Raw genomic sequence first — 23281 nt, forward strand, 5'->3', positions numbered from 1 at the left:
CCGATCGCCCAAAGCCCAATTTCGCCAAGCTGAAATTAGTTTCGTGTTGCCTTACCATCAGTGTTGGCGGCAAGCTTATACAATATGTTATGCTGGATACGCGTTGCTGATATGTGCTTTTGGCAGAACGGTCGCATCCAGCAAATTACAGATAACAACTCTGGCTGACAGCTGACTTCTATGACAGCAGCGGTGGTCTGTTATTCAAATATTCAAAGCTTTTGGTTTTTCAGACTTCGTGCGCTCTATAATACAGGAAGAACTTTTCTAATTGCATTATCCTTCTATTTTTGTGCTGGCCCTACTATAGAGGAATAATATGAGTTCATTAAACAATAGAAATTAAATATTTGAAAGTGTTGTGGTGCGTAATCTGCTGGTTTTTCTCCCGCAATGTGCAATACCCTTCCAATATAGCGTCTTCAAGAACATGATGTTTCGTAGCATGAAACCCTGAAGAAAATCTTTATTATCATAAGCTGAACGGACCAATTCCACTGGGAGCCTATGCTCAGGGCGTTGAACCGGTAATATATACTAGTTACGAAGCTTCCTTATGTAATTTATTAAAAATAAAGCGCAAAGATAACTCTAGGAATTGGTGATATTCGTGACGGCTTACATCTAAAAACTAAATAGTACAATGCGCCATAGTTATTGGTTTTTTAAATAGAACGCCTTTTAATTTGATAAAACCTTGAACAAATTCTGTAACAATGCTAAGCCATAAACGAGAATGCTGAAATAGCGATTGGAACATGTACGCAACTTGCTTCAAAGCAGACGTCAATCCGAAGGTCTTTCTCTACTCCTATCCTGCTCGAAGTTCTTCAATAGTGTCTCTTAGCATTTGAAGTGTTATGTGTTACATTTCTTGAATTCCTCTTAAGTGATGTAAAAGCCTCTTTGTCAAGCAGTGATAGACATACATACATACATACATACATACATACGAGCGGGATCGGGACAGCGTGCCTACGCTACATGCAGCGGGTAGTGACCGTACGGCCCTGTTCCCTGTCACGACCGAAATAATAAAGGCGGCGGTGGTAGCATCGAAGACAGAAAAACTGCCAAAAACGAATAGAAGTCGCCAAATCCCGCTTTTGCCGCAATCTACTTCCAGTCGTGCCGAGTTTTTAAGAGCCGTCAGCGTAGCATGAGCAGCAGATGAAACAGTACCGTTCGATACGTCACCTTTCGATTAGGGCCTTTGACAATAGCCTTTATAGTCGGCTGTTTTGAAGAAAGCGGCAGAAAGATCCCTTCTCATCAGATGACTGTCAGCTGACATCTACGTGTTCTGTTGCCGTGGCGACCGTCCTAGCCATACTGCCTTTGAGGTTCCCATTCAACTGATGATTTAGTGGCAGCAATCCGATATAAGTCACCACTCGCTCCGGTAACGACGAGGCTTAATATAGTCAATCTGTCTTATTTTCAAGTACTTAAAACAGCATATGTGTAATAGCATGGCCTAGCAAAAGTTTGAGGATGCGAACCAGCCAACTTTTATTAGTGAACAGGAACTAGAAAAATCGATTCGATGGATGCAGGTTGGCGATCGTCTGACCCAAATAAGCAACGATTGTTCCGTTTATGTCGATATACGTCATTTGGCTTATCGTTTGTCCATATCCACCGGTCCTATTTGATGTAGGCTCGTCCTTAGGTCCGAGCACTACTAACAATTCTTTAAGGGTGACCTGAACAAAGTAGCACACTCTAAATCGCCAACTTACACTTACGCTGCGGGCATATGCATTACGTAGCGTGTTTCGGGCATTTGTGGTTAGACTGTGCTATAAAGGAACAGAGAAATTGGAAATACGAAATGCGTTACCTCTATTCATGGGAATATGCCATGCCGGTATATCTCGGCAGTTGGTGCTGCTCGCAAAGTGTTTCATGCACTAATAGCAATGGCCGACGTCATTTTTATTTTATCTTTATCTGTCCTTTGCTTAATTCAAATTAGACGGGTTTTCGACGAAACTCTTGGTGGCTAGTCACGCCATAATTACAGCGTTACAGCCTAAACCACTTAAATACGCGACCAGTCATTCAACGGCACATAGATCATGTTATGAGACTGAGGCTCTACGCCTGGTCAGCGACTAACAAATCGAGAAGTTTGCCGTGATCGCGGCTGCAAGTGGTTCTAATGCTTTCTCGAGCGTCGCTAGACGACAAGTTAATCACTCCTCGGATCAATCAGAAACGTATTCGTATCGTCCGTTATGCTAATCTGCCGGTAGCAGATTGAGGCGGTATGACGGGAAGAGCCAAAGTTAGAGAGAATCATAGAGAAAAAAACAGATCGAACGAAGAGAGGATGAGAGTTGCTCGTCAGACAATCGAAGGACGTCGTCCAGTTGCTTTCCTTTATTCATCATCGCTTGGTTAAAGTCAGACAACTTCTTCGTAGCTCATTTGGTTAAATGCCTTCTTCTTTAAGCTAATTGTACCAGCATGTGAGTGCTCGTATTATATATGACTCATGCTTCTATCCTGCAAACTCGCTATGATAGCGTAAAAAATTCATCAATCCGCTAAAATGAGCGGCCAGTAAAAAGCAAATCCAACAATTTTTAACCCTCTTTTTTATTGAAAAGAATCATAATCATAAACAGTTGTGTTTCGGGACAGCATTAACATTCGAGCTTTAGTTGCTACTCAGACGATAACGAATAATCTTTACTTCCCTATCGGCATCAGAAGTTATCTACTGTTCGTCTATCGGGCCGTTCGTTTCTGCCGATGTCCCGGCACTGTCGTCATTGATGTCGTATCGGTCCCCTTTATCACATACTTATTTTTCCCTTTTGCCTATTCGGCCTATGCTAATGCTGCGCCCGTAAATAGACAATTACACAATTTTTCGGTCTGTTCCGCCCTTTGAATGTTTGCCGAGCTCTCTTTTGCGAGCTTTCCGCATGACTTTTCAGATGCTTTTTTGCGTTCTCTATCATTCTTCATGGACAAACCAGGAAGATAAGCGACTCTTTTCGCGCGGTGTGGATGACACGGTGATGTGTCGACGCCCGTACTTATACTATATGACACACTATACGTAGGCGTACGTCTCTGTGTCTGGCTGTCCAGCAGAGTTGTTCCCTTTTCTTTTTACCTGCCGCTGCTCAATTGTTTGTCGCTGTCGTTAGCCTCCCCCTAAGCGCGTCGTTTTATGCATTCTGTAGTTTGTCGTCCCGGCGGTGCTCGTTCTCCTCGTAACTCGTTCGCGTTCGCCTTGTTTTTCATGTGTCGCCGCTCTTTGCTTGTTCGGTAGTCGCCTCCATCGGGATGAACTCGCAAACTAAATACGGATGGCTCAGCCTTTGAGCTCTTCACAGTTGCTCACGTAGCCATAGCTGCGGCTTCTGCTGTCCTTCTGGTACCGGCCATCACCGCAACTACAGCGACATTATGTGGCTCGGTAGTAGCAGCTGACTGCGATTTCTGGTAATGCGGCCGCCTGCAGTTGACGCTTCCAAGATCCGAGAGTTATGATAGAATTAAGTCGGTTTCGATGTGTATTCGCATGAGCCTCGAGTCGTACGCCGATGTCTGTTCACAGCGCAGAAGTAACGCGGCCGTTGGTGTACTACCTTGTCGCTACGGGCTAGGCGGCCAGAGCCGACATGGAAGCAAACAGACAGGCCGAACTGACAGAACAGAAATCGTGGCCGCACGTCGGACAAGAGACACAAACACGCTCTTAGTTCAGTGACAGCAGACGACAAGCAGGCTACACATGCGCCAGCGTCGGCAACAAATACAATAATAACAACAGACAGAAAAGACAAAAGAAGCTCACAGAGTAGATACTAGCCGCAACATGCTTTGCTTCATTGTCCAGAAGCCAAAGTTTCCTAATCGATAAAGGCTTCAGGGACGAATCCCAGGCCGGCTGAGTGAGCGCTGGTGAGCGCACTCGTGGACGATATCCGTTGTTCGCTACCGCCAACTTTTATATCTTGAAAAGACAGACCATGCGCAGAATCTTTTCTATACTGGCGGAACGAAGTTCCCTTCATTATAAGTTCTAGACCCCTTTTGTCCTTCTCCTGTTTGGGCATTGCTCCGTAGCGATGGTCACAGGCATATAAGTAAGTCGTGTCTCAATCTGGCAGCGGACGGACCTACACCTAGGTTTAAATTCAATCGATCTAAGCGGTTCGTCGGTAGGCCGCACGGACTATGGGTTTGAATTCTCCGGGTGGCGATTGTAGTCGAAGGAGACAATGACAATAGTAGTAATGGTGTTCGTGGTGATCATCAAATATGCAGCTAGCGAAAAGCTAAGCGTCAACGACAAGCGAAATACAGCAAGGAGCGAGGTTGTCGAAGCGTGGAGCGATGCCAGGCGTTTGCGTGTGTCATCAGGACCAGCCCAAGCGAATACACGTTCACCGCAACCGCATAGTCCTCGGCTTCAATGCGCAGATAATGCGGGCTGGGTCACAGTGGTACTACTAACTAAAACGTCAAAAGGAGGCAAATTCGCATGGTACTATTTCTACTGCAAATGCTACTGGTGCTCTAAATAAAGGCTGCTATTAGTGCGAAAGGTAGCGGAGGTTGCTGCAGCGGCTGTTCGTACGTAGACCAAACGGTTGAATGGTTAGACATGGCGTCTCGTCGACTGGTATTCTAACTGCTAGACATGCGGCAGAGGTCGCTTGGCGACTGACTTACACATACGGACATTGAGAGACACGCAGGTTCGATGCTGATAATGTTTGGTCATTCTCTATTAGATGAAAGCGGTCTTACCGCCCATGCGGGCGCTACATACGCGTTCCATGCGCAGGAACAAAGAGGGTTTGAGTTTACTCTATATACGTATGTATTATACTACTGCAGGACTAAGTGACACTCGACTGGTTTCGTCCTGGAACACCCAACAGGAGATTCGGGTACAGCGGACAGTGCCTGTGAATTGGCGAAGGCAGAACAGAGGGAAGGTGAAACGGGGGATGTCGGCATCAAGATAATGACTTTATGACGAGTTCATGATCTGTCAGTTTTACACATGGTTTCAAGACAGACTATATCAGAACCGGTCATGATAGATATAAACGATTATTGGTGGTCAGGCGTGCTGCTTCTACTGTTATATTTCGAGACTATAACCAAACGTAGTGTCAGAATAGGCAATTTTCTCCGAATAAAGAGGCATAAAAGTAGGTATGATAAGTGCGCGTACATTGTTATAATAGTCGTTTTGTACATATTCAACAATGCGTCTGGACTATTTCATGTACATTTCATCTACGTCTCATTGACGCGACACGCTTTGAAGGGTTGTTACCTCTTACAAAATGTCATCGCATAGAACGTCGCTGTGGGGCCGAACTGAGCATTGGCACTTCATGAAAACCAAATTTAGTTCTCTTCATTCGTCGCGAGTAGTCGCGGTTTTTTTTATCTGTCTTTTTTGTGGTCTTCTCGATTTAGTCTACCATTGGGTCCACTCACGTATCCACGATTATCATTGCTCGTACTTTTTACCGAAGAACCCTTTCGCATACTGCCACACATTACTATCAGTAATGAAGTGCGCTCTGCAGTTTTGTCATAAACCAGTGAACTGCGTTAGAAGCGCGATGTAGCCATTTTGAACGACAGCAAACGCGGCGTCAGCTTCTATTATTCAACATATATATACATATATGTATGTACGTTCACGAGAAGGCACGTGCTGTACTCACTCGTTGTCGGCCGCTTTTTAGCGATATCGCGTTATTGCTGTCGTCATAACGATGGCAACACGAAAACAAATCACAGCTATGGAACGATGAGAAGACGGCGTTAGCGCGACGAAGCTACAGTCCTATGCGCGTGTAAGCCAGTACGTGCTGAAGCCCCAAAGATTCATCAATTTTGCAGCCGCGTCCGTCGCAATTTTTTAACGCGCGAAAAATTTCTTAGTTTCTGTGCTCATTTAAGCTGTTTTTCTTTACTTGTTTAGGCGGTGAAGACATTGCTGACGTTGTCGCTGACGGCAGCGCCGCAGAAGATTACGATGCTGGCCATGTTGACGACGGGTTTAAGTAGCTGTTAATTCGTTCGCGTTGGTGCCCCGTGCCCAGGTTGGAGCGGTCCATCACAGAGACAGTCAGCGGCAGCGAGGCATTTGCGCATCATGAAACCAAATGAGAGGGCCGCTCAGAAGCGAAGCCCAGTTAAAGGCAGAAATAAACTACCTACCGCCACTAGAACGTGAGCCTGCGACCAGACGATATATGCATAGAAGTTAAAAACGGCGAAGGCGAGGGAGCGGAGCGGTTTATTGCAGACCAGGCAACGTCTTAAGCAGAGAGATAGCCGGGGGGCTTTACCTATTCATCTACTGCAGTCAGTACGATAGAAAAAAGGACGTGTGATACGATAAAGGCGGAGAATGGGGCGACCTCAGTTATGGGCGACTCTATGCGTCGTACAGATGGTGGCTTAGTAGGCTTCTGAGGTCGTTTCAACTCGATGCCATGCAACTGAATTTTTTTAACGTTGCCGCTGGAGCATGGACCTTCGTCTAGCACATGTCCTGCGTACGTCTTTGAAGTAGAATGTAAATAATTAGAAAGAAAGATAACGACGGCAGCGAATGTAGGACAAGTTACCTATGTTGTTAAAAGTTTGAATTTTGATTCGAACGGGCGTACCGACTCCGTGGCGAAATCAATTTACGACGAAGGATAGCGAGCATATGGATTACACTGAAAAGGAGATAGTGACGAGTCGTCCCTTAAAAACAAAGAATTATACATCCGTTGACTGACTGTGTCCTTGGAAAAACATATGGTTTTTTTTTTTAAAACAAAATGATTTGTTCACCTGGTGTCGGTACCCAAATCACAGCTAGAGCTGTTCTTGTTCGAATGCCCGATTTGTTAAGGAGCGACTTAGCTTCCGTTTTTGTTTATTATCTCTCTACTGTGCCATATGCATAATCCGCAGCAAACAATGTTTTGATGTCGAAGAAGTTTTTGCCCCAAATCACACTCTTAGTGCATAGGCACGAACGAAGATGGAGACATCTGTCAGCCAACGACAGAAAAAAAGTGCACATCAGAACATTTTTCACCACCTTTTCTGTGCTCTCAGTTGGAATAGTTTCTGTGGACTAGTATGTTCATACCGCGATAGACGACCGCCGGATATTTTTATAGTGGACTACGAATCAACAAAAAGTTTCTTATGATGCTTCTTTCGAAGCGTGGGCCTCTACCCCTATTTCATGAGGTTCCCTGAACTACTCTCTCCTACATTCGGGAGGACAACGTGTCTATTGCAAGATAACACAGAAGAGCTCTGAAAATTTACCACCGACAGTCACTGTCCATTTTATAGAATGTTTGTGAAGACATGGCGGTCCAGTTACGGGTGGCAGCAGAACCGGCTAAAGCAATCCGAGCAGCTGCACTACTCAATATTTGTAGTAGCAGCAGCAATGGGAAGTCATTGGGCCTGCGTTGATTCCTTCTCTCTGTCCGGCTTCTGGTGATGCTGAACAAACCAGTTTTTATCGCTGGTCCTGCGTCAATGTGACTATTTTCGTTGCAGGTAGGAGTCGTTGGGCTGGACCCAGTTATGTTCTCAGCGGTCACTTTTCGCCCCATCCGTCTGCTGGATTCATGCGTCTGAGTCTGTGTAGTGTTGGCTTGTTCTAGTTGTAGTAGTAGTGATGGTGATTGTGGTAACGTTAGTTCACAATGTGCGCGAACAGGGAACAGGCCAATGCCACACCATTGCTTTTTCTGTGACGTTCTTGGTTGTGCCTGCTGCTGCTGCTGCTGCTGCTACTCTTGTGTGGTCTTTTGTTGCTTTGCGAATGGATGAGCGTTGATGGTTATGGTGACGATGGCCGGCTGAAGCAAAGGAACGAGCCCGCTTCTTTGGTCACCGGCGTTTTTTGTTATCTTCTATATAACGAAAAACTACACGATAACACGAAGAACTTTTGATCGACCCACGAGTCAATATTGATGGATTCATTTAATTTATTAGACATAATGTGGATTTGTTCGCAGAATTGTTCGCTGATCAGATGAAATCGGAGCGAAATAATTCTCCTATTTCGGTTTGCTGATTATCTAATGATAATAAATATCGTTATTGGCTTCATGCGTGAGGTGCAGCGATAATGCAGTAACAACACAAATTCAAAAACAGCCTCAGAATCTGCATGATCGCGTATGTCCTACTATCCAACCAAGTGTCAAATGTAGCGTTCGATGGACCGATGGAAAAATTTAGTTCTTACTTTTTTAGCAACGGATAGAACGTCCACTACGAAGAAATGATATCTACTGGCCAAGGCACCGCTTGTCGTCTCTCCTTTTTTCTCTTGAAGTTCCGATCGGAACTTTAAGAGAACTACTATGCATTGTTTAATAGGTAACTGAAATTATATTATGGGTATGGACTGTGTAGTCGGACATTACTGATGTCGTCGCAGCTGTCGAAGTTACCCATCTAGCCGTGAATCGTGTGGCTGTTGGTGCTCTATCGTCAGTAAGCCCGTCCCCTTGCCGTATTCATAGAACCACAGCTACAGCGCACCATCGCCGCCACTAGGGCCAACAGCGAGGTTGTTCACAGTCGGAACTGTTAATGGAGGGGAACGGGGAGGGGGTCGCCGTCATAGGGATGACCATTGTGAAGAAAAATGAATCTATTTTGCTTCATAACACACCACAGACACAAAAGCCCCCTATATGTATAACACATGACAGCGCCATCACGGGACGTCAATGCATGAGCGCATGCACAGTGAAGTGGATCGACGGCCAGTCACTCAATGCGTACATCTCTTCTCAAGCCGGCGCGCGTCCAACCAACGCTGATTATTTGTCGCAAACGACGCAAAACTACTACTATACGATTATATATCTACTAGCGGTATGGCTACCGCTATCCGGTTATCTCGTCTTTTCTAGCAGTTTTTCTACTACAGTTACTGTTACTGCTGCGTTTCACGATGATGGCACGTTGCTACATTTGTTGTTTGCTGCTCTACCCCCCAAAGCCTGCGAATTGAACGAATGCTCCCTTACCATCAAGCTATGGTGGGACGAGAATCCGCTCTTCCTATTGCACCGAGAGCTGTCATCGTCATTAGCCTACCATCGCCGACGCCGCTGCCTGATGCCTATAGCACTTACATCCGTCTATCTTTCTGTTTGCCCTCCCCTCTCGCCCCCTGTTATCCGTCTATCTGTCATTGTTTTTTATGAACCAGTTCGTCAAACGCAGTTTCTGTGCCCTGGTCAAGCCATCGTCTCTGTCTTGTCTGTCATTATTATGTTCCGTTGTGGCGCTGTGCACCGAACGCCGTTAACTATACTAATGCCAGTGACTGACGCCGATGGCAGAGCTGAGTGGCGGCGATGACACGTCGCTGATGAGGGAGGTATTGTTGTTAGTGCATAAAGCGAAGGCAGAGAGAAACAGCTATAACTGCTGCTTCAGCTGTGACAGTTTTTGTTATTATCTTTACCAAAGAAACAGTAAAAACAGCACCAATGCCCAGAGTGCCAGCAGTAATGACTGTGGTATGGCCCATCTGCTTTATCCTGTTGGGACTACTGAATTAAATGCGAATGGAAAGGCCGCTTGTGTCATAACTGACGCGGGTTTACGGTGAAACCAAAAACTGGCCAGTACTAGTTAGGATTATAGCGAGTACTTTCATGCTGTTTTCGATTCCTAGGACAACCAGAGTAACGAAAAAGGCGAGCGTGAGGCAGGATGTGTAGAAAATCATATTGGATCCTCGGAGTTCAGATTCTTTTTCCTCTTGCATTTACAGAACGCTTTTTCTCGCTTGCCTGTATGGCTACGGCCTTAGCAGTGTAGGGTTAATTTAGTTTCTTCGGTGCCGTCAAGCAGATTTTAGATGTAATTAACATAACAGTAATTTATTGTATGGCATTATGATCTGGAAACGACTAGGGCTTATACAAGGATATATACTTATACTTATTACTTATACTAGCTTGTACCATTTTTCATTATGTCCATTATTGGTAAAAATCAGCGTGCTACTATGTTTTGCATACGCTAGATGCACGCATCTATCAGTCGTCCTGAGTAAGGACCTTTTGCCCCCCATTCATAGCATATTGTTCCACTGCTTACAGACTCAATGGTGATATCGACAAATGGGGCAAAGCGGAAGAATCACCTAGCGAGCAGTCATGCGCGCCAATAAGGCTTCCGTTACTTTGCCTAGAATTTTTCAGTGGCAATGACTAATGTCCCTTGTTAGCAGTTATTCAACGATTCACATAAACTTTTTGCAACTTCAGTATTCCTCTGACCATCAGAGAGTAATGGGTATTTGGTGACTTCACAGTAACGTTAACGTTATTACGTTATTGCACGTATGATCTATGTATGTGCGGATCGTGCAATAGCAACAGGAAAGGTACGGTGTCGTTGCCAGACTGCCAACGAAGCGGAAAAGGCCTAACGTGTTATTGTTACCGTTCTTGTCAGCTTTCACTGCTGCTCGATGCCTCATTATGGCCATTCGAAACAATCTTATCAGAATCAAGATCGTTGAAATCGTCAGGCCATTCCGACAGTTCTAGAAGGCTCGTATTTGTCAAGGTGGAACCGGGCGACGTGCGTTGGCTACAGCATAGGCGATGACAGATACGTAAACCAAGATTATGGTGATGTTTACTTCGGCCGGTGTAGGCTCCATTAGTGTTAATGTTGCTGCTGCTGCTGCTGGCTGACTTCAAAGGTAACTTGAAATCGAGCATTGGCTTTTGGCGATAGCAAACACGTATTGCTCTATAGAACTGGCACGCTCACAACCTTTTTTACGACTTTTTGTACATACAAAAGTGTCTTCATCCAAGTCCAACTACCCATTGCCCGAGTGAACGCAATGGCGTGCAATGGATAGGTACACAGTCATACATACGTGCATTAGACCTAATATACGGTACATATGCAGATACAAGTACTTTATTTGTGTGCGTGCATAGCCGTGTATACGTAGTTCTATAGGTACATGTGCATGCATACCCTGCCAACAGTTCAAACCAAGGCGTATGTTAATATGGCGTCTTCGATGCTGGTCGACTTTGTTCTGCTGAGCCAGTCAGGGGTCCAATTCTGTTATTTCGCGTACTTTCAATTTTCAACTCATTTTCATAAGAACTCGTTCGTTTTTCCTGAACCTAAACTGTAGCATAGTTGGAGATACGATTTCATTCTAATAATCAACAGTCTGTATTGTGATTGTTACTAGTAAGCCGGCTGTATATCGTTTGAGGCACAACGTTAGCTATCCCAGTACGAAAATGAGATTTTCTATCAGCAGCAGCAGCAGCAACAGCAGATCTGTCGTGTGCCACAACCGTCGTTGCCTATGGCTATTTGCTAGTCAGTCTAGCTGAGCACCCTTTGATGGTCGCCATTTTACTATGTCGGTATACTGTCCTGCCGTGTGCGATGGGAAAATCGTCCTGTGTGGATCTAGTGGCTAATGAATGAAGCTCGGTGAGCTCTCTTGCGGAACCTCTGTATCCGCTTGACGCATAGGGTTCCAGGACGGACTCGCTATGCCCGATGACTCGTACACACCCGAACCGTTTGCGGGATACTGCTATCCTCATTGTAGCAAGCTCAGTGCTAGAACTTCTACCGATACCCCCCCCCCCCCATTGACTGACACGGCTGATCGATATGTAGCAGTTCGAGCGACAGGGGGGCGACGGCACACTTAAACGACACAGAAACGAAGTAGAGCTCGTTGCGTGAACAACGCATTCTCTACTATTTCTGTCCCAAAACGAATGTAGCGTCGGTGTTTCACTTACACATTTTGACTCTAAATAGTTTCTGTCACTATTGAAATAAAGATTCATTACGGTCGTTGTGCTCTGGGCTTGTGCGAACGATAGCGATGCCGGGAATATTCTTCGACATATCAGGACGTGGGCAGAGTCTTGTTTCTACAGCATTTTGATTGCAGCTAGCCGTCCGTATTGTATGGCAAATTAAGCACCGTCCGTCAAGGTACGAAAAGCAACGGGGTTATCGCTGCGACTTTTCTCATCTCGAACGAGCTGGAAGAATGAGCGAATCCCGTTCAGCGGCCGTTCATATTAGCATACCTGTCGCAATCGTTAGCATAATGTACAGCCTTTGTCGTTGTCATTATTTTCATCTCTAGCACGAGCAGAGCCTTGAACGTGTACAGCCTGAATACGAGTCAGATTTGAACTAATCCGCCTAGCACGAAACGGAACACCAGCTGACGTCTTGGGTCTCCCCATAGTTCTTTGCTATTGGCTAATTCAAGGATCGCATCGTAGACTGTGCTTCATTCAGCAGGGGTCCGCTTCGCGTAAACCGTTCGGCCACTAGCTGGTACGGCCGCGAAACTCGATTGTCGATAGTGAATGGAACAGATAACGTCATCTAAACCGCAGCGTGACTGCTATCAACCAGTACACGGAACCATTGTACTCTAGACAGAAAGGCGAAAAGAAGGTAGTACAACGGAGCGCTGAAGGAGACCAGATATCGATGAACATTCGAATTGGTCAGGTTGACGCGGTCTGGCTGAATAGGCAGCCCCGTCTAACGGGCTACTTTGAATTTTGAAATGATTTAGCCATCTGTATTGAAATACTACTAGTATGTGGAACGGCTTCTTTCGGATCTGTTGCAGTGAGCACCGGCAGCCGCGTCAATGCTGCCCAAAAATGACAACTAGACTTCAATATGCCCTTCGAACAGGATTTCCGTAAAGATTCTAATAGTAATAACAGTTTGGTAACGATAGAGCATCTACATGTTAAGACGGCTTGCTATTATGTCGAATATTCAGAGATAGGTGGCATAACGTATACAGGAAGCAATACATGTCGGCTTTAGTGAAAAAAACTGTTCAGACGGATGTCGCTACCTGAAAGCCTACCACAGCTTGTTCCTATCGCCGATTTTAGGTAGCGAGCTGCGTACTTTATTCACGTCGTTCCGCTTTACGCTAATCGAATATTCACACGGGTAGTTGACGTGTATTTTTTCTGTTATTATTGCTACCGTCGCCGAACAATTACGGCTTAAGCGCAAGGAAAAAACAACATACACGACCAATTGGTTCGAGGCTTCTCTGGCAAAAAAGGTAAAACAGCGCCCTTTCCTATAGCGGGCTTTAAAGGACAGGAATAATGTGTACCTGTCTGTTCTGTTTGTTTTCGACTTTGTCGTTGTAATTTCACAGGCCTCAATGAAGCGGACCAAGCAGTACGGAACTGGTCGTTTCGCAAGCCGTGTCCCATTGTGATTTTGGGCTTCGGATAACCGCTGCTGCGGTTTTTTTTGCTACTATCGTGCAGGACGTCCCCTTTCTTGTTGCCATGAAGCGACGAATGAATGATGAAAATATTGTTCCAAGGCTCGAAATTACTGTAGTACTTCCTCTTAGCCATAAACTAATGCGCAACGTTCCCGGATACTATTTTAAATCGTAAAAACCCACGCGTGGCACGTTGCAATACTGAAAGTCATCAAGATTCCTTGTTCTCGGTTTGATAGCATGGTAAGTTGCTAGACCTTCGATGCTGGTTGCAATGGACGAAAAAAGTGTCCCTAAAGGCAATCTTCACCTAGCAGCTAAATGCCTGGAAAGTTACGCGGCCAAGCTTTACCGTGGGGTGGGCGCAGGCCAAACGGTGGACGAATAATTGAACATGGTAAAATGCATAATCGAGGCATGGGTATTGCACGCATCGCAGAACGTCACACGGTCACGGTTATTATTGTTTATAGTTCCTCGTGAACGTCGTCAGTTTTCTGATCCTCAACGGAGCGCACACTTTATACGTGCCCACTCGCAAGCGGTCATCATTAATTCTCTCACTAGTTAGGTAGACATTTCAGGTAATCTATGCATGTTTACTGTACTATCACGTATTCGAGAAGTCGACGTAGTTCAATATGATTACTAAATATATTACTTTTCATATACTGTTTCATCATTCAAAACGAAAGAAACGGAGAGGAACTAATGCTAACTGACTTTAACAACAGAGAACGAGCTTTCGTAACGAAACCACGAGGTCCTGGTAAAGTCATGTCGCCGCCAGGGCTTCTCAATTAATCCTGTGATGGTGATAACAGTAATAATAAAAGAACAGGTATGACTAAATGAAGAAATTCTTATTATTATAAACTAGCTGTTTTCGACCCATGATAATTTCGGTTGCTAACCTTGCACCATTTAGTTCTCGTTACGTCACGGTGTCGTTCTTGGTCCACTGTTATTTATTTAGAGGTTGCAAAAGTGATCCTAAGACTAGGTTGCATTGTCTGCTGAAAATCAACAGGAACATAAAGCTCATCATGACGTCCTTTCTTGGATCAGTCTGGATTGCGAATCGGCGACACTGGACATCTAGCACGCGCACTACTCTTTTCCCATTTACGCTCATTTCGGGCCGCTGCTGTTATCAGCGTCACAGGATACACTGAGAAGCCCTGGCGGCGACATGACTCTACCAGGAACTCGTGATTTTGTTACAAAAGCTCGTTCTCTGTTGTTAGAGTCAGTTAGCATTAGTCCCTCTCCATTTCTTTCGTTTTGGATGATGAAATACAGGACGAGCAGACGATGCGTCGGTACCAGCAATAACAACAGCAGGACAGCAAGTAAGCAATCAACCGTCTAGGGAGATCATCCAACGAAAATGGAAGAACTCCCAGCAAAAATGGGGCCCTGTATTTGGTTGGGTCGACAATCGGTGACTGGCGATCAGCCGAACGTAACCGACCTGATGGCCAAGACCGAAGCAGATAGAAATACAATAATATGGCGAACAAAATTCTTGTAATAGCGCGTCGCAGTGACGCCTGTGCCACAGTTAAGTCTGCTACTTATTCCGCTAGCGGGAAAATCGTAGCTCCGAGCAATCGCCTACGTCTTGCCTACACAACGTGCAATCGGTGTTATCACAGTGTAACATGTTTACTTTCAGACATCAGGTCGTGCCGTGATTCGCGCATCACAGCAGATACTGCACTAGAGCCTTCTCCTTCCCTGGCAGGCTTAAAACAAAGTATAACGGAAAGAGCGAACTTTTTAGCCGGGGTAACTAAAGCTGTAGGGGTTTATGTAAGACGGGGAGGCGCGGGCGGGAAGGATGGGGGGTTAAAACCGAAAAATCTTTTGTTCATGTTCACGTGGCCCCGATTGTCAAAGCATAGTGGCGTTGCGTGTCATGTTTTAAACTCAACCCGTCAACCGTCATCTGTCCGGCAAGAGTGGTCGGTTAAGGCGAGACAGGCCCGAAGTACTTTTAGGTCTTCTCTCGATTATTCGGTTGGGTTAAAGTGTTGTTTCTCTTCCCATAGGCGTCTCTACAGCTGGCACCCCGCTTGTATGTCCTAGAGTGTGTGTTCGCGCTGCTGGCGCCGGAATGGTTCCGCCTTAATGTGCGTTACCGACGGTGACGAAGTTACTGCTGGCCTGCGTTTACTGCTGTTATTTCGTTGTCGTCTTGTCGGTTTTCTATTACTCTTTCTAGGGGTCTCGCTGTCTGCGTATGTATGTCCATTATATTCTTTCTCAAACGTTCAGTCTTCCATCTTTCCTTCACTGCTTAGAGCGCTTAGCGTAAGCAGCCGGTACAGCTAATTCGCCTGGAAGAACACATTGATTTCTCTTCCAGAAAATCTTCAGGTTCTATTACCCCTGGCGGTGGCCAGCCAGCCAGCCAGCCTGCCTAGGTGTCTGTATGCTAGATGATACAGTTAGCGGTAGCATTCTGACACGAGGCGTTATGCGGACATTTGAAAAAAATAGGAAACAACACTTTTTCTTTTGCTTCATGCTACTTGGTGCGGTGGGGCGTGTTGCGGAAGATGGTGTAAATAGATGTGATAGAACCTGAACTATTATTATGGTTTGTCTAATAGTGAGAATAATGCAAAGTAAAGGTAACTGCTGTATATAAACAATAAAACGTCGTATGAAGGTAGAAAATGTGTTACGTTCTTCGATTTAGGTTCTCAAGCTCATCTAAAAAATCGATCAAGTCATCTTCAAGAGAGTGAATGAAGTGTGTAGTGAATGATATTATTTAAAAAAAAGTATCGGAAATAGATAGGCCACGCTAGATGTCTGAATGGAAGTTTTCTTCACAAGCGAATATATACCAAGTGGTTGTGGTTAAGTTAAACTTTTTTGATATCGATTTCGAAGCTGGACGCTGTCAGATAGAAATTCAATATTGAGTCCATATATTTGGCGTCTATTTACTTAATCACTATTATTTGTAGGAAGGTGAGCAATTTAACTAAGTGTCGCGTATACAGATACCGTAAGTAAGTGGTTGTTGTTAATGTTTCGGTGAAAAACGGCCCTCTTGTGAACTTGATAGACCTATATAAATTGTGTATATCGACTACGAATTTAAAAAACTAAAAGGGATTTATTAATATCTAGAATTATCAAGTTGAAAGGAATATATTTAGATTGTTTTTTTTATGTTTGTAGATGACCGGCCAAAGATTACGCGGCAGCCACAAGATATCGTTGTATTGAGAGATGATCCGGCCCAAATGACCTGCGGAACGGAAGGCGCTAAAAAAGTTCAATGGTTCCACAAAGGCCGACCCATTAAAGGAGACAGGTACGATGACGCTTCACCAGATAATCACATACAAAAATATTTATTAATTATTTCTTCTTTTTACCAATTATTTCAATTTTGTTTAAATTGATAGTGTACCGCTACTATTACAGTCATTTACCATAAATTCTATGATAATTAAATTGCTCGCTAGTACAATTTTTAGGAAACAGCACTTTGTGGGATCCGATAGGGGCTTTTGATAAAATCCATTTTTCTTTCCAAATAACCGAAACCCTTAAAAATTCACTATGATTATTACATTTTTTATTGTGATGAACCATTTTTTCGCTGGCAAGATCGTTTTATTTGTTATCGATTTTTGTGCGATCTTTGTTACAGAGCAACGACATCATTTTCCGGATCTTCTCAAAGCGGAGTCCTTTTTTTCTTATCAGTGGCTACGCAAGACACGGGCGTCTACTGGTGTGAAGCTGTCAGCAAAACAGGCCAAACTACGAGAAGTCAAAATGTCACCCTCAGCATAGCATGTGGGTACACGTGGCGCAGTTGAAATTACAAGCAGAAAGCCAGTCTTTTTGCTAATTAAATTATACGTGAATTATCTGCGGAAATTGTGGAGAGTCCCATTGAATTATTGCACTATTTCCAATTCTTTTCAATAGCAAAAGATCGCGTTATTCTCACATGATTCTAGTCACGCTGTAGACAATATCTGTCATAAACTCTCTTCTACATATTCATACAAATCGAATTCTATCTATGATATATTAACATAGATCCAACTAGTCTATGCCAGTCCGGCCATTTTTCAATATAATTTTTACTTTTTGCTAAATGCAGCTCAAACAAGGTTGTTCGTATGCTCGTCGGTGTCTCTTGCCAATTTTTTTTTCGCTTAAATATACGGGGACAGCCGGCACCAACTTGCGCTTTTCTCATCTCGTTCTATTACTCTGGGTGGTTCTTAGTTACACACTAGCGGTAACGGCGACCCCAGTGATCTTCGTCCAGATCTTGTCGCGTCTTTTCTATGGATTCGCTTACTGCCTTCAAACCATAGAGTGACACCGTTCGTCTGTTGTTGTTCCTTTAACAAAAAAAAAAAAAAATAGTCGTTTTTCGGTGCATTATACCGTGCTCAGCATTATCCGTCTGTTATGTTAAGCTGCGCCGTTCTTTGGATTTAGTCCTTTTCGATTTTCTTTAGTAGAAGCGTGTAGCGTTTCTTTTCTCGTTAGGTTTTTCATGGTGTCAGTGACGCTAGTGGAATCGAACAACAGTTGGGACGGCTCGATACGCGTAATTACGGGCACGTCCGTGTCCAATTAAGTTGATTGACTTTGTAACACACACACACACACACACATATATATATATGCTCATAGATGGGCCGTTTCGTTTCGGCGAAGCATACGAATTTCGTTTAGGATCGCCAAGAACAATCGTTGAAACGCTACCATTTTAATGTTTTCCACATTTTTTTACTCACATGAACCTCATCATCTAAGATAATAATTACAAAATCATAGAGGTAAGCTGGCTTGCTTACCTTCCTTGCGCGGAAAGCGCCGACGTTACTTCCAAAGTAACCGCCTCGCGTATCAAATGTTAATTGCATTTGTTAAATTACGTTTTCCTAAGTAATTTTTATGATTACTTTTTTTTTTTTACTAGAATAGTTCACGAAAGAGCACCGCGTATATTTCTAATAACTGACTATAACTAGTTAGAAAATGTTGTATACTGATTATATGCAGCTATAAAAAGTAATACCATTTATGCCTGTTAGCACTGGAACGTTACGTAATCGATAATAAAATTTCTTTAATTGCTCCTGCTCATCGCTCTCGAGAAACTTACTCTAATACATCTAACACTACATTTACTACAGAAGAAACAAAAAAAAAAAAAAAGTAAGATCGATAAACTTTTTTTAACACTCGCTGTTTTACGAATTTGTCAATCTGAGGTAACTTGTTTGGCTTTGCTTCGAACCTGAATACGGTCGATTGCGAACTTAACTACAATAACTAGAGCATGCTTATATATGTTTACACATAGCATTAAAATTATTAAGGAAAATTTTTATTTGTTACAGATCTGCGCGAAGAGTTTCTAGCGGCTCCCTCTGATATCGAAGTAGCCTTGGGAGAGACTGCCGTGTTGCAGTGCGAGCCTCCAGAGGGCGTACCAACGCCTACCGTTGCGTGGTTCAAAGAAGGCCAACCGGTAAGAGATGCACAACGTATTGCAAAGAGTCCACGTCACCAACATCGATATCCTTCGTAGACTCTATTAGAGTCTGCCACAGCAACAACATTCCCCTTGCGTTCGTTGAGGACAGTCTGTGAAAGTGCTTCGCGGCTTTTATCTTCTGCTTCTTGACAAATTTACTCCAATTGCCATGGCCACTGTCTGAGTTCTTTAGCTCACGTTCAGTTTTAAGGGGAGGGAACCTTGCCAGGAATCTCACCGACAAGCAACGCCCAGTGGTTTAGACGCTGTTTGTTCACAACATCGCTATGCACGTTTAGTTGGATTCTGACAAAGACAAAGGTTGCCCCTACCTCGAGGATACTTACGCCTATTGTAGTCACTGCTATTTTTGCAGTGGCATTATTACGCGGTCGAGGTGTGCTGGCACGCGGAGCAAAATAAGGGCCGCTCCGATTTAAAGGATTCAATATTATGGAAAACTAACAGTGTTTTAGGGCCATACTGTCGTTTCGCGTGCAACTACTGGTACCTGTTGGTACTGCCGCGTTCTTAAATGCATCTGCTGCGACCACTGCTCCCTTTGGAACCCAGCTTTGTTTGCCAGGTGACTCGTACCGTCCTCATCAGAATGACATCATCTGCGAAAATATCTTCATATTCGTTTAGAGGAACTCGTCTACTAAAATCGCCTGGCCAAGCAAACGCGTTTCGACAATGCCGACGGCCATTTTATTTGGGTTATTGCCCACAAACAGCTGTTCCTTCCAAAAGGCCCTCGTCTTTGAAGCGGCCAGCAGTAGCGGTTAAACGACCGCGGCTGTCGTCCGGCACAAGGACGAACCAGCAGCTTAGGGTGGCGCTTGGTAAGCACCTGCTCAGCCTCTGTCTGGCCTTCATTGAGCTGTCCGTTTATTGTAGGAACGCAGTAGCGTCGAACCGAAATCGAGGTTACCGCATCTGGAAGGAATGTAATAGGAGATAAGGCGAAATATGCTCTTTCATGCATAGGACCGTTCGCGTCTGTGTGAACGGACTCTCAAATAAATCTTGATCTTTTAGAGGAAGAGTATGACTGCGTAAAAGGAAACATGGAGAAGACGGCATAGTAGCAGAAGTTTTAAAATTAATCATGATACATGTTTCACGGCCACTGTTACTGTGATCGAAATGTCAATGCACCTAGGGGGATTATCCTTGCTCGACTCTGTACGCCGCCACTATTTAAACATTTAATGACATAAAACAGTCGCAGTGCGTACCGTCGTTTTCTAAAAGTATGTTTAACATACGCTTCCGCAACTCGGATAATTCAGCTTCTGGCGATAACTTCATTGTCATATGAACTATGCATTGCGGTTATAGCATAGCTATCAGCCCGTGTGGAACTAATCGGAATCGACGCAGAGCTGTGAACTTTTCAACCGAGAATGACAAAAACGGAATCCTATGTGGCAGAAGAATCCGCCGATGAAATACTGCGCGGAGAAGGTCGGTAGATGGTGTCCCACAGGGATCTACGTGTCACCACTTCCCGCTGAGCTTATTGCGCTGCGACTGGATCACAGTGTACGTAGCATAGAGGAATTGGGGGTAGATAGGGACACACTGAGAAGGATGGAAATAGTCGAGTAGTTTTTTCTTTATGACTATATGGGATGTTTCCTTATAATTTAAACGTCATAGTTGATATCGTTCGTTTGCTTTCATGCTGAACATTTCTACTCCAGCATTTCTCATCAAAGAATGGTTATACAACCCCTTTTAGAGGAAAGTGGGCTAAGTATAACTCCAGAGCCATACAGCCCCGTATAGAAATTTGACTGTTGCTTATACTATATGTATATTGTTTATCAGAGCACCGACATAGTATTAAAGATAATCGTCGTGAACACAAATAGGCTGCGAATGCACAGAGAGAGAGTCAAATAGATTAAATATCGCAATTATTTATACAATCTTCGATACTAGCCGCTGCTAGGCAAACGAGACAAAGCCGGCAATGAGACCGGGTAGCCACAGATTCCATATCGATCAAGTTTTAATAGGGAAATAGTCACTTACCGTTGAATCTATATTAATCTATTACAGCATAGCATGGTGAGAACTTTGTCCTTTTGTTTGAGTTTGCTGACGGAGATGCGGCCTCCTGCTGTGAAGATAGTACGTTTCGGGCACCGCAGCGGCCGCCACTTTGACTGTCGTTACCAAAAGTGGAAGCATCGTGATCAGGTTGATATTTATGCCTGTCACTTTCGACCGTTACCGCTGCTGTGGTCGATGCCGTTATTTGGATTAGTGTGCATAGTCATTCGTGTGAATCGTACGTAGCCTAATGGTTTACAATGGCTCGATCAAGACTGTAGTTATGATATTGAAATGAACGTGATCGGCGGTGGGGCTGGTATGAGTGCGGAAATCACAGAATCTATCAAAATGGAACGGTCCATGCGTACGCAATAGGATGTCTGGCTAAAGTAGTGGCGACACAGGAGGGTTGACGAATCGAAAAGATGGGAATCGCGTGTACAGAGTGAATATCTCAGCGTCTATAGCAGTTTGCGTATACGATATTATAGTCGATGTTTCTTGATGGGAGATAATTTTGTGTTATTACAGCACGGACAGGGTGTCTGCAAGTGATTTATTAGAAGGGATAAAAACAAACAAATAATATATTACACATATTCGTTAACGACGCTATGGAGATAAGATAATTCAATTTAATTCATTTGATACCGCTCGCCTTATTCCTAACTGAAATATGATCGAACGTACAGACATTAGATGGTGATCATGATGGTACCGCGTACTTATTTTTACTTGTACTTGCGATGATTTCAACATATCCGAATTAGCATATCATCGCGAAGTCAGTGAAGAGCAACGCGCCTTGGTTGACCTTTGCACGAATACAGGTACTTCTAGCTCTGAATGGATAACTCTAATTTTTTATATCGCCGAACGTTGTTATTCCATCTGGCGGAAAACTGGTTTGCAGCGAACGTGTGTTGGCTTCCCGTTGTAGCGGTTGTGTCAAAATAGGTTCACAAAGCTCCAAGTCAACTGGTTTTCCCTCTGTGCTAGCGACACACAACTCTTGATGGTCGATGTGACGTTCATCAAATGCAAAAGGTAACTGAGGTGGATGACTACGTAGCCGTTGCGAAATTTGCCCATTTCGGCTGTCCAATTCATCACGAATAGTTTTGGACGCGGGCATTCAGCATGAAGTGACATTTTCCAGTACCCGCGAAGGCGAAAAAGCGGCCCTTGTTTAAATTTGTAAACAATATCCCTTGCACCTTGCCAAGGACTTGATGCGTCGACTGAAATTGAGATGCACTTTTAACTCTAACTTTTACCGATTCACTTTGTCCTTCCAGGTAAATGTTGGTTCAAAGGTGAATCGTCTCAGGCTACAAGAAGGTTCTAGCAGCAATTTAGTTATTCAAGATGTCCGATCTACAGACCAAGGAAATTATATCTGCAAGGCTGATAATATGGTCGGCAGCAGGGAGACACCTGCTGCTAAGCTTATCGTTAAAAGTAAGTGTCATCTGTGGCTTGATATTCATATTCTTAGTTGAATTTTTCCAACTAAGGGTTTCGCCGATCATGAACAGAGCAGAGCAGATGTCTAAAGTCTAGTCTGTGACATATATTATACTAAGATCTTCTTTTGTCATAATTAATTCAATGATTCTTATAAGGTTGGACGATGATTTCATACTGTTCTCTAGCCCAGAAGTTCTGCCATGTGCCCGATATCGAATTAGCTCACCACATTATAATTAACCCCAGAAGAAACTGCTGCGCCACCTTGACAAACAAGGTGCACAGTAAACCTCCGGGACGATCCTTCTCGGGATAGTTGAAAATCAAATGGTCTTCATCCTTTGAACAGGATCATAAAAAGTGACCGCCATTTGACTGGGCATATATATATGACATGCATCCCATAGACCCTTGGATATCCCGGAATATCATCAATATTCTCAAACTCGACATACTTAACATGCAGACATCGGCCGAAAGCCGCTCTAACGGCCCTCAAGTACATGGATCAGTGGATTTTTCTCACTATGCGCGGTAATCATGTTCTATCGAAACGAGTAAAACAAATGGATGCATTCGACAGGCGCTTCTAGCAAAAGAAGCTTCTGGAGTTCTATACCCGAAACAAGCATTGCGCAGACCAGCAACCCGTTTGATGGCAGTACTGGTATTAAGCTTCTATAATACCACAAGAACAACACTTTGCTGCAAGGATGGCGGCGGTGGCGGCTCCATTCGTTTCATCCGGATTGAAAATACGCTATAATCTGACGCTGACGACGATTTAGCGGCAGAACGCTGGCATCAGCCCTGGTACGGGTTCTGCATAGACTAGATGATGGCTATTTCGTGTTTGTATGTGTTTGTAATACAGTCGTAAC

General features: G+C 44.1%; 1 protein-coding gene across 1 annotated transcript in view; it reads left to right on the forward strand.

The window, feature by feature from the left end:
* LOC111246373 (protein sax-3-like) overlaps window positions 1-23281 on the forward strand; it is a 139183-nt gene that overhangs the window by 94218 nt on the left and 21684 nt on the right. The window contains exons 4-7 of the mRNA XM_086985563.1: window positions 16529-16664; window positions 17007-17155; window positions 18727-18857; window positions 22229-22391. Of these exons, the coding sequence (XP_086841689.1) occupies window positions 16594-16664; window positions 17007-17155; window positions 18727-18857; window positions 22229-22391 (514 nt within the window). The 5' untranslated portion in view covers window positions 16529-16593. The remainder of the gene's footprint in view (window positions 1-16528; window positions 16665-17006; window positions 17156-18726; window positions 18858-22228; window positions 22392-23281) is intronic.

The sequence above is a fragment of the Varroa destructor genome, unplaced genomic scaffold, assembly GCF_002443255.2.
Source record: "Varroa destructor unplaced genomic scaffold, Vdes_3.0 BEIS01000003.1, whole genome shotgun sequence".
Taxonomy (NCBI): Eukaryota; Metazoa; Arthropoda; class Arachnida; order Mesostigmata; family Varroidae; genus Varroa; species Varroa destructor.